Source organism: Macrosteles quadrilineatus, unplaced genomic scaffold (assembly GCF_028750875.1).
Source record: "Macrosteles quadrilineatus isolate MER2022 unplaced genomic scaffold, UCM_ALF_1.0 Scaffold_4__1_contigs__length_99947679, whole genome shotgun sequence".
NCBI classification, from domain to species: domain Eukaryota; kingdom Metazoa; phylum Arthropoda; class Insecta; order Hemiptera; family Cicadellidae; genus Macrosteles; species Macrosteles quadrilineatus.
In genome coordinates, this window is record NW_026542597.1 from 42,445,106 (window position 1) to 42,462,084 (window position 16,979).

The 16,979-nt window shown below is 36.3% G+C and overlaps 2 protein-coding genes across 2 annotated transcripts; both read right to left on the reverse strand.

Annotated features, from left to right (window-relative positions):
• On the reverse strand, nucleotides 1–2,948 carry LOC128991353 (cuticle protein 7-like). The gene is made up of 2 exons (XM_054414160.1): nucleotides 2,876–2,948; nucleotides 1–565 (listed from the first exon to the last, which is right to left on the reverse strand). The coding sequence occupies exons 1-2, from the start codon at nucleotides 2,939–2,941 to the stop codon at nucleotides 65–67; spliced, it is 567 nt and encodes a 188-aa protein (XP_054270135.1). The 5' UTR covers nucleotides 2,942–2,948; the 3' UTR covers nucleotides 1–64.
• A 9,976-nt stretch (nucleotides 2,949–12,924) lies between these two features.
• On the reverse strand, nucleotides 12,925–15,734 carry LOC128991362 (cuticle protein 7-like). Its single transcript, XM_054414169.1, has 2 exons — nucleotides 15,697–15,734; nucleotides 12,925–13,472 (listed from the first exon to the last, which is right to left on the reverse strand). The coding sequence occupies exons 1-2, from the start codon at nucleotides 15,706–15,708 to the stop codon at nucleotides 13,011–13,013; spliced, it is 474 nt and encodes a 157-aa protein (XP_054270144.1). The 5' UTR covers nucleotides 15,709–15,734; the 3' UTR covers nucleotides 12,925–13,010.
• Between the last annotated feature and the right edge of the window lie 1,245 nt (nucleotides 15,735–16,979).

The window sequence follows — 16,979 nt, forward strand, 5'->3', positions numbered from 1 at the left end:
TTAAATCTATAAAACAAATTTATTTACATGGCTCTCAGTATGTACAAGGTGAGGTGGGGTCGGTTTATCCATGGTAAGGATAGGCGGGGACGGCGGGGGAGTACTTGACCACGGGGGCGGGGTGAGCTCCAGCCTCCTTGTGGACGACGGCGTTAAATCCGTTGTGGGGGTCAGCGGTGTAGTCTACTATCCTCTTGGAACCGTCAGGCTCGACCAGGCTGTAGGATCCGTGGACGACGTCTCCGTCGCGACTCTCGTGCTGGCTCTTGACGTCACCGGTGTGAGCGTCGTGGACGGCGTACTCGAAGTTGTACTGTGGGTGGGGGTCGTAAGGCTCTGGGGCTGCGTGGTAAGCAGGGGCGGCGTGGTATACTGGCGCTGGGGCGTATTTGACAACTGGTAGGGGTGCGTGGTAGATGGGGGCTGGAGCGTATACTCTGGGGGTGTAGGCAGGGGCGTAGGCGGGAGCGTAAGGCTTGGCGCGGATGGCGGGGGCAGAGTAGGAGACGGCGGCTGGGGCATAGACAGCCTGGGCTACTGCCATGCAGACGGCGAACACGAACAACTATAAAACCAGAAAACTATATTCATTCCACATTTTAAATATCATCCCACAACCAACCCATTCATATATTATGATACTAATTTGTAGTTGCATACTCGTACTAGTAAAAATTTGCAGTAGTTAGTGCTTTTGAAAAATTGTAAATACAATTTGTCAAAAGCACTAACTACATGTCTTAAACACATGTTAAGGATATACCCTAGTTATTTGTTGTTGACGTTGACTCAAAACTACAGTGATTTAAAGAGACATTAGTGATTCTAAGGTTAGAATGGTTTTATGTCAAACATAATTAATGTAGCGTTTCACAATTTTTACACATCCTAAATGTGTGCAAAAACTAAAAACAATGTTTAAAAATGTCCTTTTATTTAAAATTTAGCTAAAAAAAAAACTGCAGTATTATTTAACATTTTTTTCACGTTTCTACACTACCTCTATACTAGCTTAGGCCCTAGATTATTGAGTGATCAAATTAAAAGTTTCTTTCCTTCTGCTGGTTCTACTTTCATAGGTGATATGTATAGTGTGTTACATTTGACTCTGACGTTTTTGACATACGTTCACAGTTAAGTGGTGTGATAAATATAAATGGTTCCGTATTATTTTAAGGATTTGACTTTCCTTTGATAGTAAATTATTTGAAGTATAGTGTTAGAACCACCCTTCCCAACCTGTTTATATATAAAAGGATGGGTTTAATGAGGGTGACTATTTCAGAAGTTTAATTATCGCATTTAAAACGTTTTAGCTACGTTATTCTGAAATGTTATCTAATGATAAAAAAGGAGCTGTAGATTAACACATTTTACTAACACTTTTTTTATCGATTTAATAAAAATATTATTTTAATATATTAATAGCCAACTAATCAATTGTTGATGGTTTTGATTTTTTCTCCATAAATTATTATTGTTATCATGTGTATTGTTGAGCGTAGCTCTTTGGGATCAACTTCAATGCAACAAATAAAGCAACATCACTCAATAACGGCAGAACACATTTCAGCTAAACTTAACAAGATTACTTAGACTAATAGTGAGATGGTTAATAAATAAAAAAAATTCAATTAGATAATGCTAATGCAATTTAAAACGAACTTAAAATTTCCAAATTTTAACATTAGGCTTATGGGACTAAAGTAGCCATATGACAGTTTTTTGTTTACAAGACAAATGTAAACAAGAGAATCATAAGGTATTTCTGAACTTTCTAGACTTTTCTTTTAGACGTTTTTAAACCATTCCTATGATTTCAATAAACAAGAAAATGCCGTTAAAACATTTTTTTAAGGCGCGGAATTAACTGAAAATCGAGAAAATATACGGAACTACTTTCTCAATGCGCGGAGCATAAGCAAGGAGCGGAGGGATACGGACCAGTGACTACTTTCTTGGGAACCTATTTGAGTTGCCAGCTGATTAGAAACAGCCAATGTTAGAAATCAGGATTTAATAAGCGATATATTGAACCGAATCGAAATCGATATTTAATCTGATAATACATCACAGGTTATATTATGTTGAATTACATCTACGGTGCAGTAAGTTATTACACTTATTAATAAAACGCAGATTGAACACTGATCTAATTTAGGCATGTGGGGAAGGTAGGTCGGGGTTTATGAGTATTCGTGACTACATTAAGTGTTTTGAAGTAAGGTTAGATCAGGGAGGTAAAGTGTAGGTTATAGGTTGTTTATTTGTGTTGCACCAAATAAACTGATAATATTTTCCTGGTCAAAACTACCATAATGCACTTTTGGAAGAGGTATCTGAATAACAAGATGTAGTAAAAAAAAATTATTGTAATTGAATTATTGAATTATCATAATTTTAATCAATAAAACCAGCATTAGTACATCTATTGACTTTTTTTACATTTATACAAATATCAAATCACGTTTGTTCCGCTCAACTGGCTTTCACCTCTCTGAAAGCAACCCTAGTATTTGTATTTTTGTACTGTATCCAATGTATTGTTCTAAATTAATTATTATTCGCAGCTCAATTACATTAAGGAATACAAATCAATACATTTTATTTATCATAAACCTGACAGTCAACTTATTTTAAATAGAAAAGGCTGAAATCTGTCTAGCTAGTACAATAAATTGGCGTTGTGTGTTATATCTTTGACTAATAGTCAATGGCAATATATTAACTGCTTACTATTTAGTGGATTCTCATTAAATATCGTGTAATATAAAGCATATATGCAAAAAATTTGAAGCTTAAGTTTATTCATTGAAAATTTAAAAAATCTATTTTTGTAACCAAATTGAAGTTTTAAAATCATAACAAGCATTACCTTGAGAGCCATGGTATGGTGTGTGAGGGAGAGACGATGTGGTACTGGTGGTGTTGAGGTCCTCATCAGTTTAAATAGAGCAGACAGAGGCTACGGCAGCCCCTAACATAATCTTTCACCGACAACGCCCTCCTCCTCCGCCGGGATACGCCCACCACCCCCTGGATATCCACCTGCTGGACAACCAGTCGAGTATCCGTGGATATCAGCGGTCCAGAAGTCACTACATTATTGGGCAACCTGCTGGACATCTACTAGATCAAAGCTGTACGAAATTCTTCTCGTCCTCCTTCAAGAAGAGAATTATAATAAAAAGCTCTGTCGAAAAAAAGGAAACCACATAAATTATCCTCGGATGTACACCAGCTGGACAAGCAGTGGAGTATCCACGGATATGCTCTTCGTAGGTGATGGATTCGTTTATGGATTAAATGATCTCAATAATATGATAATTATGATAAGCTAGCCGGACGTCGTCCTGTCCTAATGTGGTTTTATGTCAAATGCACGTTCATTTTCCAGATGAGCTCGTTCGCATGGCTCAATCACGTCCTGGTTGAAGTTCGTTCGCTACGCTCAATCACCTTTAGGTTGGAGCTCGTTCGCTGAGCTCACTTGCCTTTATAATAATAGTGCTGCACCCTGTTGGTAAACCTATTAACTTTTTAATGGTATCGAACATCACACAATAAAATTGTTTAGTTGAACCAGCTGTTAAGATTCTTTAATTCCACTTAAATATGAGGTTCCACTCATAAGGTTAACATGGGAAATTTCAGAGCCACTGGGGTGGAGCCCTTTAGACGGATCTGCACCAAACTTCACATAAACCATCCTTGAATAGTGCTTAATAATGCCTGAAAGTTTCATTACAATCTGTAGAGCGGTTTCGGAGTCCATAAAGGACAAACAAACAGACAAACATACATTGGATTTTATCAATATAGATAAACCCCGTTAAAACTAAAAATACACGCTTCTAAAGCTACTATTTATACTATTTACTATTTATATTTAAAAAGCAAGAAATACTTAAGGATTCGTTATGAACTAAATAATCCTTCAAGTCTGGCTTAAAGTTGTATAATAATTTTCACTCCTAATTGGATCAGGTAGAGTAAAAATAGATGGATACAGATGGCGAATGGCTGGTTTTTATTAAAATTAGTATGGGATAATGGAATAGGCATGTCAAATTTCCTCCTGAAGCAGTGGTGAGGTGACTGACGAACATGATTCAGTTGTGGATTTTTTTAAAGAAGGCCAAAAATACAAATTGATTGGAATATCAGCATACATTTGAACACGAATTGTATCCCCAAGAATTTTTACATGTGGCCTATTTGATATTGAAGATAATAACATTTCCTTGTTGAGAATAATTTAATTATTGTATATTGCACGTTTGCCAATACATCTTCAGAGAATTAGTTTAGTTTCTATTTCTATGTTTACCATAAACATGTACAGTACCTTATATGTTCCTCCTAGCAGCAAGGAACTGCTAGTAAATTCGATGTTATTTTATGCTGGATGTTCATTTGTATATTAAAATATAGGCCTTATAAAGGAAACACGTAATCGACAAGATACTTTTAAGTCATTACCACACCAAACACAACTAAACCAGATTGATATTTTTCTCCAAATTGTTATGTCTCGCGGTTGAAAACTTCAACCATCCCAAATGTATTTACTCTTTCAGGGAAATTTATAAAACGCCATTGATATCTGAACTTCTGACGGAAGCACCGACATTAATAAATTATAACACACGTTCTTAGTACAACAGTATTTTCTGTGACGAAGGTCGAATTCAGGGTGCTACTGTATACATTCACCTTTATCAGCGACATAATAAGTTTCCTTGCGAAACTGTGAACAACCGCCATAAACAGTTTAATGTTAAGCTCTATAATACATAACGAAAGTTTACTAGCGATAACCAGGGTTATATCCTAGTTTCAAGAGAACAGAGTTCTCATGCATCGAGCTGGCTGTAAAGTTTGCTTCCATAATGTAATTGTTAATAATAATTATTCAATTGGGTAGTTTTTGGGCACGGAAAAGGGATTATTCAATTTACAAACGAATAAAATGGTGTAGCCTAGATGAATTTTGAACTTAATACAGTATTCTGAAAAGTCCCAAAAGATAGTAAGGGAATTTCACAATTAGTAGCGTTTAATTAGACATTTTATGTTTAAACTTAGATCAACAATAACCTAAAAAAATACCTTAAACATGTACTTGTTATAACTCTTTGTATTAATTGATGAATCATTATTTGTTTTTAAACTGCATAAGCATGATCATTTGTTAACTTGTTTTATGCGCCAAATTGAATAGAATTGCAATAGTTAATGAAATGCCATTAGTTAAAGAAATATAATGTTTTAGCGAGAACAGGTAGAGCCAGTTTACTTAATGATATCTAATTTTTGCATATAATAGACTCGTATTATCCATACATAATATCCATCCTATACGTTGCTCTATACAACTTTCTTCTGTAAAAACAATCAACGGAATAAACAAATTTAGCAATGATTTTATTGAACTATTCGGTCTATTGTATTGTTTTGCTACTAAAATATTATTAGCGAGGCCTTTCGTAGTAAATTTTAGTGAATAATCATTAAGTTTTATTCAGGCTGAATTTAACCTTTTTAACAAATAATATCTTGTTTCAGGTCAGTGGAAAAGTTACTTTCAGACTGTGAGTATTAAAGTTATCATTTATCTAAGATTAAATATAACTCCTATGTCATACAACACTTTATCAAATACGTAACTTAACAACTATCTCCTCGTGGTTTACGTTTCTGTAAAGTTGATGCAACCTAATGAATTATATAATGTTTTATGGACCACAATGTTATATTGCAGTTATATCTTGCATCAAAGCATTTGCCAATCTCTATACAGTGGACTACAACAGCTGGGTGCCCGTGGGTTCGACCGTTCGGCGTCATTGGATGAGGAGAATGTACCACAAGTCTTGCTATTTTGAGGCCATTTTAAACATAAAGTTACAACCCACATTTCGCGTAACAATTTGCATTGTTAACCTGTTCACGCCTTGGTACCGCATTCTAGCGATTTCCAGTCACTACATTGATTTAGTAACATCTTAGATATGTTTAATTGGTAACATCCAAGGACACCTTAAATTAGAATAACTGTATTTGAAGTACGTTTGAATTCTAATTCTTTATAACCATGACACTTTCAACATGGACAATCAAGAGTAGACCTGGATAAGCTCAACAGTATTTCAGATCAGTGTCGCCAGGAAAGAAACCTTTAATGGTGGGAGGACTGTGTAATGTCCGTTAGTTGTAACTGCAGGTTAGATAATGGCGAACAAACAGGAGTAATGGGAGTAAACGGCAGTAAGGCGTGGTCCTGTCCGCTACTGACCACCTCACTGTGACGACACCATGTGACCTGCACACCGTCACATGGCTGGTGCGATCAGCTGATCAGCTGATAGATCATATGACGTTGTATTGATTGCGTGCCACAACGTCAGAAAGAACGTCGGCTGATAGGGATAGGCAAGGTGACGTTTTAAGTCATCTGATAACACCTGCTACAGCATCCAGACATTGTTGAGGCGTTGTCACCTGCACACCGTCACGTGGCTGGTGAAGGAAAGTCAGCTGATATGGCGATCAGCTGATAGGTCACGTGACTTGATACGGTGTATTAGCATACTTGATAGGTACAAATAATGCAACTTTTCAGCCACTGAGGAGAAGTTAACCTTTCATTCGATAACGGCTGATACAGTGCTAATGGGATTTGCCATTTATCTTAAACATTTTTCATCATTAGTGCACGTTGTGTGCAATGTCGTAACTTGTTTGAAATGTATCTGTTACTTTTTCGTTCTAATTTGTATGTTTAAAATTGATAATTTTATTTTTGAATTAGGAAGTGATATATAATTTAAAGTCCACAAATTGTTGCTTCCACCATCCTTTCTCTACAAGATGTGGGGGGTTTTCAAGTTTATTTTGCAATAACGTCTTTACCGAGTGATGGATATTCATTTTTAACAGTTAATCTTGTCTTTCCCATTATTTTTGTAAACGAGTGAGTTTCATTTCTCAGTATTCTCGGGGGTCAAGGATACAGTATTATAATTATTTATTCATTATGCAAACTCTGCTATAAATATGAGTTCGATATCTAAAATATATTTGAATAATATTTTACGGTATCTTTTTACTCTCCAATGACTCGTATTTAGATTAAAACGTGCTCTGATACCAGGTTTTGCAAGAGAAATCGCCATTTGATATTCATGTGGCGGCAATGGTCGATTGATTGATAATTATTCAGTGTGAGTGACCTCAAAATGTCACTAGCCAGAGCTTCGGTTGCACCAGGTGCAAGAACTGGAGTGGCGACACTGCGTACAGTTTTTGTAATATTACACATAGATATTCAGTCAGAGGTGTATTTACTCCATCATTATGCACTAGTTACAATGCATGTCGCATGCAGTGAGATTGAGTATGATATGCAATGTGGTGAAATCGGAAGAAACATCTGAGGAAAAGGGGTGTTCTGGGATAAAAATATACTCAAACTTTATCGAACAATTAAAATAATGAATTAGCGTAATTAAAATGTACAACGAAAGATCATTTAATATATATAAAACATTGCCAATTTCATAACATAGCACTTGTAAGGCTGAACTGACCATAGCTGTAATTTGGATTGGTTACAAGATCACTTTTTAATTTAGCTCTATAAATAACAGCAATCGAAAGTGGTTTTACCTCTAAATTTAAATTGTCTTTAGACTCCTTCATAGGCCCTGTCAATAGGTGTGTGCTGGTGAATATCAGAATATATCAAGGTTGTTTTTGTTTTACATTTATACCTAAGGTAATTTATTGTTAGTTGTATTTAATTGAACTCTAAGTTACACAGTTTTAGGGGCAACACTTAAGAAGCAAACACCTATGTAGAGTGGAATTAGGTAGTAGAGGAGATCGTTAAGACCTCCTTTGGCATTTAATTGGTTAAAACTGAGGATTTAATTTTGCAATGGACTAGTTTTGCAAATGTATTCTGTGTGTGTATTCTGGAGATCCAGGTGTCTCTACCTGTGGTTGTTTACGTTTGGAGAGAGTATATCATAACAAGTACTTGGGAGTGATATTGGATAGTAGGTTAAGATGGGAACCCCATATTGAATATTTAAAGACAAAACTTAGGAAATTAATTTATGTTTTTAGAATAGTTCGCGAAATTCTTAACATTAATGAAATAAAAATGTTATACTATGCATTTGTCCAATCAGTACTTCAATATGGAATTATAGTATGGGGAGGAGCTAGTAGCAATATTTTTGTCATACAAAAACTAATTATTAAAATGGCTTTTCAATTCAACAGGCGTTTCCCTACAAATGTATTATTCAAAAACACTCAATTACTTTCGGTGCGTCAACTTTTTATCAAAACTTTACTTGTATATACCTACTCTAATCAAGATTTGATAGTGACGCCAATCACACATAACTATTCCACCAGAGGAGCTGTAAATGTAGGTATGCAGGTACCCCGAGTTTTCAAGTCTGTAAACCTTACCAATGCTTTTTATATTGCGAATTTTTTGTATAGGAATATACCATCAGAGATTAGAGATCTACAGGTATCTCTTCCAGTTTATAAACATTCGGTAAGCAGTTGGCTATCGGAGATTGGGCTCGATCAGTCTGAGACACTTATCGGTTCAGTATACAATACCTAACAATAATTATACACAAGTACACCAAACAATATTTAGCGTACATATATCAGTAACTGCAACTCCATTCACTCGACTACATTTTATTTAGCATTAACTGTTCCTGTAGCTGTCTCAAGCTTAGTTGTAAATAGTATTTTGATTAATTTAGTTTTAAATTTTTAAGAATATTTCTAATTTGTAATAGAGCTCGTCCCGCGCACAGGTCTTTTACGGCCTATGCGGGACTATTGTTCGTATTTTGTATATGTATATATTGTAATTTTTTGTGGAAATAAAGCAGATTTTGATTTGATTTTGATTTGATTTTGATTTTGATTTGATTTGCCACAATACGATGCTTGACGTAGTATACCATAGCGGGGAGGTATTTCTAGTGGTATAGTCTTCGGTCCCAAAAGTCCCGGGTTCAAGTTCTGCCACCTATGGCTTATAGCTAATGGTGATTTCGCGACCCTCTAAACCTAGAAAAATCCCATACAGCGACGCAGTGCAGTACGCAGCGACGCAGTGCAGTACGCAGCGACGCAGTGCAGTACGCAGCGACGCAGTGCAGTACGCAGCGACGCAGTGCAGTACGCAGCGACGCAGTGCAGTACGCATGCGCAGTGCAGTACGCAGCGACGCAGTGAAGTAAGCAGAAGCAGGCGCAGTGTGCCAGTGGGTCCGTGCCAGTGACGTAATGCGCGGCTGACGACTGACGGCGAAAGTGACGGAGAAAGGCGCAAGGTTGATGTGACGGTCAAGGTCGCCCAGCGTCCAGTAGCGCCTCGCACAGCCTTTGGAGTGTAGACCGCCCTAGGCGTCGCGCCGCCTCTCAGCTGTCTGCCTGTCTGTGGCGGGCAAGGCCAAGGCCGTGCGACTGTCAGAGTTAATCCATTCCAGGTTCACGGTCATTTAGAGGGTAATAATAGTTCGTTTTTAGAATTGTGTAATCTGGGTGTGTTGAAACCCCCATTAAATATTTGTTTAAGGTTAACGCCCTGTAGATTGTTCCGAGTAGTATAATGTACTTCGACTTTTGATGATGCACACTGGTAAGAAGAATTATGGTGTTCGGAGTTCTAAACTGATGACTCTCGAGTCTTTCCCATCCACTAACTGCTGCAGGCAATCGTTGTAGCATCGTGCCAACGTCTGCACAATGTACGGTGGTCTCCGTTATTGTATTTGTGAAACCTAGGAACACAATGCAAAAATAATACGTCTTAGCAAAAGTTTTGTCAAACTAGATTAGATTATCACCACGCCATCGCACCTGGGTGCGTATTTAAGGCGAAGATGAATAGCGTGTTTTGAATAAAGACAAAGACAGCTTTGGTACTGACTAGTCATGTGGTTCATTATCAGGTGGGTCAGTTATCAAAAACCTAATGATCAGGTACAGCTGTACACAACGCAACGACTGAGTACAGTAGGCGTATAGTTTGTAGTATTCTACTGGTCAAATTTAAAAACAGCTACTGATTTTTCTCAGGATTGATCACACATGACCTGATTACTAAGCGAGCACTATATTTACTAAAGTCCCCAGTTATTGTTTGTAATATACTGTTATGTAAGGTAACAAAGTGTTCCCCGCATGTTCCCTAAAAGTAACTGTCTCGACAATTAAAGCTATTGCGACTTCTGTGAGCCGATTTACCTATGGATAAATTACATTAACCGTGCTAGCGAAACAATCCTTGTACTGAATTCCTAGACGCGATCCTCTATATTATTCTCCATACAAATGCCCGTGGTAAACTTAGCCCGCACCGCACTGCCCATGGTGGTCGTCGCGGTTCACCGAATGCCTAGTCGTGCACCACACTCAGGCTCCAACAATCTCCCTGTTATCGCCATATGTTATCTCTGACCCGGCCAACTTGCATATCTGAGGATATATTGCAAGTAACAATCAGTACTTCCGGGTCGGTATATAGCCACTTTCCGCGATGTTCCGTTCGATTAAAACATTAAAAGTATGGGTTTTTGCTGCACAGTCACTTATGAATCCTCAATCAAGGTAATGAACACAGACTTTTTTAAATCGTACATAAGTGTATCAAATATTTAATTTAGCGACTTGAACTATGAAAGTTGGAGGATCAATTTGAAGCATTGATACGAAAAATGCCGTAAACTTAAGAAAAGGCGGCTCAGAGTTACTTTTTTAATCATAAAAGTAAATTTTTTCGTAAATATGAATCTTATGTATGAGTTAGTTAATATCACAATTGCCCACGGGATTTTTTAATTAATCTCTTCTTTTCGCAATAGAAAAGTTATAGAAGTTGAAATTTATTTAAGGGTTCATGGACAAGGCGCAAGCGGATTTTTTAAATTTAAAATCTAGCTTAGTGCGCAGTTTCTCTGTCGCCCTCAAAAGCAATTTCAATTAGCATAACGCTTAATAACTTGCCCTTGGTAAATTTATTTTTTACTTTAACCTTACATTCTAAAATTCGTATTATTTTTTTATCGCAAAAAAATAATATGCAGCAGTAATTAACTTACAGCTCTATTCCGATTATGTTATGTTAACTACAGGTATATGTAATATGTATGTCTACTTTTACACAAGACTCGGGCGGTTTCCAGACGATTTGAGCACGGATCCAGATATGAAACTGTAGTCCAATAAACATAGCTCACTAAAAATTAATGTAGCTGTCAAACAAGAGGGATCGGTGTACAGTATTCACTTAACAAATTCCCCAATAAAAGTGGCGCCGCTATCTGACAAGTTATAATGATACAGAAATGCTTATGTCGTGGTTTTAAAATTGTGCATTTAGTTTTATTAAATTCTGTAAACGTTATTCTTGGTGACACGGATTTTTCATATATTTTTTGCAAGGAATTACGTCGACGAGTAATATTCTTCACGTTGTCCAATCCTTTAGAAAATCTACAATTTTTCACAAATTCATCACTAAAACACAAAACTGCTAGTGGCTGCTGTGCTTGTGGTGAAACACACATGTTATACTTGACGGAGGTATAAACATTGTTGCGTCCTCCACTTTGCCAGTTGATCACCGTTGTATAACCTGTTACACTAACACAGTGATGGTGATATGACGAACGATAGGCGTGGTCCAGGTGTCGCAAGTTGATGACGACCGTGTACCCAGTCTAGGTCTAGTGGTCTTCTAGTCTTCTGGTCACCACGCTCTACAAGGGAAGGTATGTGGTCGACCTAGATGACCATCTTGATCACAGGGGTTGGATCTCTTCGAATTCTCCTAAGACAAAGTCATGAGTGATTGAATCAAAACAATTTAGGATTTGGATGGATGAAATGAGTAGATTTTTGATGGTTCGGAACCAGACCTGTGAGTTTTTATCATTCGGGGCTTCATAAATGGCCCTAGCTGATCTTTGTCAGTAGCAAAGCTATAATCTTTAATCATTCATTCAACTCTTTTCCTTAAGTAATTTTGCCTTAAAATACACATTCAGGCACTCAGGCGTAAATCTCATCTAATCTGCCAACACTAGTGCTTATAAGGATGATAAGAGGCATTGGACCGAGTGCAAATCTAAAGATTAATTGTTACTAGGTAAGTTGAATTTTCTAGAAAACGTCGGCTTATGTATTTTTCATTTTTCTGTCGATGGGAAAAAATAAACAAGCACGTTCTACAGAGCAAAGTTGTTTACTAAAAGAAACTACGCCCAAGTTTATAAAGGTCATGTTCACGATTGTTTATATTTTTATAAATGCAGTTGAACACTTCCAGAGATATGGTGTTTCTACTCAGTGTTGGGAAGGTTTTTAGAAGACTCACGCATCTTTTTTTGCGAACATAGATCTATTTACAAAACACGATAGCTTAATTCTGGAATCAACTGAACCAGGATTTGCAGAAGGGTTCCAGTGGGCGAGGACGAAGAACGTGAAGAGATAGCAATCTGTATCCTTGTGCCGCGACGAACGACCTGAAACCAAGTTACGTTCACTTCTCTTTCCCCGCCCTTTGTGTGGAATCACTTTTCAACTGGACAGCTTTTGTTACCCAAAAGTGAAGCACAGTAGTTATGTTCAGTGCTAAGAAAAAATTGAGTACGATTACATTTTGTTTGTAACTTTAACAAAAGTATGCAATGTCCCATATGAAGATGTTGCATTGACTTATTGGAGCCAAAAATATAACCTTATGAGCTTACCATTTTATAAATATTCAAAGTATTTTGAGCAATTAAAACTTCTGGTTGATATGTTCAGTGCTCTATATCATTATTATAAATTAGTGAAATCCATAGGAGATTTTGGTAATGAAAAACCGTCGTACACTATTAAGTATAATTTATTTACAAAATAACATTTACTACAGGTAGTTTGAGTTGGCAATTTGTTGTACTAGGTGGGTTGATTCTAATGGTAAGCAGGGTAGGCGGGTGCTACAGGGGCGTATTTAACCACCGGGGCGGGGGCAGGGTGTGCGAGGGGTTCCTTGGAGACGACGGCGTTGAACCCGTTGTGGGGGTCAGCGGTGTAGTGGACGACACGCTTGGAACCGTCGGCTTCAACCAGGCTGTAGGATCCATGGACGACGTCTCCGTCGCGCTCCTCCTTCTGGCTCTTGACGTCCCCGGTGTGAGGGTCGTGGACGCCGTATTCGAAGGCGTACTTAGGGTGAGGGTCGTAGGGCTCGGGAGCGGGTGCTGGGTGTGCGTAGGCGACGGGTGCGTGGTAGACGGGGGCAGGAGCGTGGTAGACGGGGGCGGCGACCTTGTAGACGGGGGCGGGGGCGTGGTAGACCGGTGCGGGGGCGGGGGCGTACACGGGGACGTACCCGGCGCTGGCGGCGGCGACAAAGGCGGCGAACAGAGCGACCTGAAACAATACAAGGTTATGTGACAATGGAACAATGACACCTGATACATTATATGTAGACTTCCCTGACAATCGAATCGGCGTTTGAAAATATGCATTGGTCAATTAGGGCGGTTCAGGAAACCCGAGTCAAGACCAACTCTCTATTGCGGAACCCCTAACTGTCGATACAGATATATCTTATTGCTTATTGTAGATATATGAATAAAATTACAACATCCTAACTGTACTATATCCATTGTAAATAGCTTACACCACTCTTATTCTATTATTGTTTCACACGTGTGTTGTGGGCTACTGTCCCATCCTAATTTATTATAAGCTACCTCAGCCAATTAGTTAATAAAATAGTCAGATAAAATAAAAATAAAAACGATTTAAATAATTTTGACAATCAAGCCGATCCAACAGATGGAGGTTTTGTCTTTTTAAAACTAAACCCTGACCATTTCACACTATAGGTGGCGTCTCCATCTCAAGTTGATAATGATAATGAATATGATAATAGTATTACTTTCATTGCTTACACTCAATCGAATCTTTTAATAAAGATCATAATAATACTAAAGGAGATTTTAGAAATTGTATTACTTTTTAGTTCTATTGATTTATAATACTACAGTATATCGTGTGCTAATAGTAGATATTTAATGGCCCAAATATGTAAATGCGCTAGTCAGGCCTAAGTTCAAATAGTTAAATTTCAAACTGATTAAAATCTATTTTTCCAAGTATTATCTAACAAACAGTTTACTACAATCCTGATATAATTTATATTAGCAAAACTTCAAATGAATTGGAAATTGTCACTACTTATGAATATATGCGAAAAGTTCGCAAGATCTGAAAGTTTCCTTTGTACGATGTTGAATTAGTGTTATTAAAATATATCATACATTAAAACAAAATTGAAAAAAATAATAGGGAGAATTATTTCACCTTTAGTTATTCAATTGTTCAAGTTACTAACAAATTAATTTTACCTACGGTTTAACTTCTTATCATGTTGTAAAATCAACCATGTAATAATTTTTACCTGGAAAATAAGTATTTCCCCTGAGTTATGGCTGAAAATTATGAACAAAACTAACCAGATCAAGAACAATACAAGTTGGTCGATGTCAAGTCAATATGACGTCAAACAAAATAAATAAGGAAATCGCGTCATGTGTTAGCTTTTAGTCTTGGTGACCATACATGGTTCAATTACAGTTCATTATTACAAATCCATGTACAGTTATTCATTTTAAATTGATCTGTTGTTATGTTACTATTGATACGTTTACAGCTCTTTGGAAAAATATGTAAATGGTATATTAAATCGTATTATTGAAAAAAAAACTTCGTAATTAGGTTTGTGTCATATATTTGTTAGGTATTTTTATTCATGTACAATGTTTTTTACTGCATAATAAATACAATGTGTGAAGTGTTAAATTAGTTTATTTTAATATATTTATAATATTTATACAGGCAATGCTGTTTGGATAAGTTTACATTGAAATATCAGTCACGGACAAACCTATACCTGCTATAAATTTTAATAAAAAAGTATTCTTTTAATAATTAGTTTTAACATTTACTTTTTAGTCACAAATGTCAACAATTTACTTAAAACACTCTTAAAGTACAATCTTGCTATTTTAGTGCAGATATTAACAAAATGTTGTAAACACATTAAAGAATCTTTCTACATATAATCTTAAATTACAGGCTGTGGTTTTATATATTTTTAAATCCCAAAATATACTTTTTGTCTTTTTGTAATGTTATATGAAATACGAGAACTAGGTATTTTGTAACACATTACATTCAAAATCAAGAAATTTGTTGATTTCTACTTTCTGTGAATGCTTGAGTTCAATGTCAAACCAGGCAAAGTTGCATTCTTAAAAAGCTTCATTGCATTACTAGATGAAGAAATAAAACCTTAAATACTCTGTAACACATTATATAAAAAATCCTTACCAAGCAAAATATTTTGTTTACGCTTGTATTACAGTTTGTGAAATTTAATTCTAAGAATAGGCAAACCGAAAATTTCAAAATTTTATTACTCGATGAAGAAATGAAATCTAAACAATAAATTGGATTATAAAAAAAATATTGAAAATGACCACTAGAAAACATTAATCCTCAAAAATATTTTTTACTCAATTAGTTGTTTAAAAAAACTCTTATTTCCCTATTCCCTTTCAAGTGTATTGTGTATTGAGCTGCTTACCTGGAGAGCCATGACGGTTGTTGACGAGTGCAGGCTGATTGTAAGGGTCAGTTTAAATAGTACCGAGGGACCGGGGGCCTTTCTCCTGAGTGGGGAGTGTCTAGCGCCGCCCCCGAGTCCCTCATGGTCAATGTCGGCCCATCCGGTACCGCACACTTCACACTTCACAATGACCAATCGATTCAAACTTATTATTTACAAAGATTTTGATATAAATTTAGATTTGAAAGTTTCTCAATAATATTTTTGTGGTTGGACTTTTTTTAGGAACTATTTCCTACCTATAATCAATATGCTTCCTTCAACGTCTTACTCCTAATATATTTCTCCTTGACATCTTTGTTCTTATAGTATGTAGTTCCCTTAAAATATGTTCTTAAAATCTTTCAGTAAGTTTTAATACAAAATTTTATTTTATATTCCCTTTGAAGTCATCATCACCCTCATCTCATCTTTTCTTTAACCTTATATCGTTAAAATGTCCCCTTTTATGCATGGACTTTAACTAAATGTTCTAAATCTTGTAATGCCATCCTCTTATTTTTCTATTTTGATTCTCCTTTTAAAATAATCTTTTTATAATTGTGTTCACCTTGTCTATTTTTCCCCTACTCTCATACGTTTAATAATCTCATCCATATTCCCTTTCATGTCGTCCTGATAACATCTCTCAATTTCTTGAATTTCTATCCTTTTTAATTTCCCCTATAGCATCATGCTCTTAACATACCCCCTAGCATATTCCCTTTAAAACTATCGGCCTATAATATCTTACCCACAATCGTCTCTAACAACATATCCCTACTAACTTCTTTCACTGGACATTATGCCCAAGACCTTCGTTGGATTAGATTGAAATGATCAATTATACTTTTATGTAATATATTCTTAGATTTTTAAATATTTAAAATACCATAACAGATAGAACCCAAACCTAGATCCTTAAATGTTATTTTTGGCTCAATTTGTAAAGGCATGATTATAATGAAGAACAGTGAAAAGATATATCCCTTCAACACAGTGAAAGATATACAGGGTGTTGAAAATGTCTGGAACCAACATTATATCTGGTGAGTGGTTAAAGAAAAACAACTGATATTTTGTATACGGATATACTATGGTTTTACCTATCTTTTGGTGCCTTATGAATTTTTTACCACTTATAGGGAACGTCACGTAGAGGATGCAGTAAAAAGTTTTAATGGAAGCCTATGGTAAATGATACATCATTTTAAAGGCCATTTTTTCTGAGTAAGGAGCCACAAGTTTCATCTCAAAAGGAC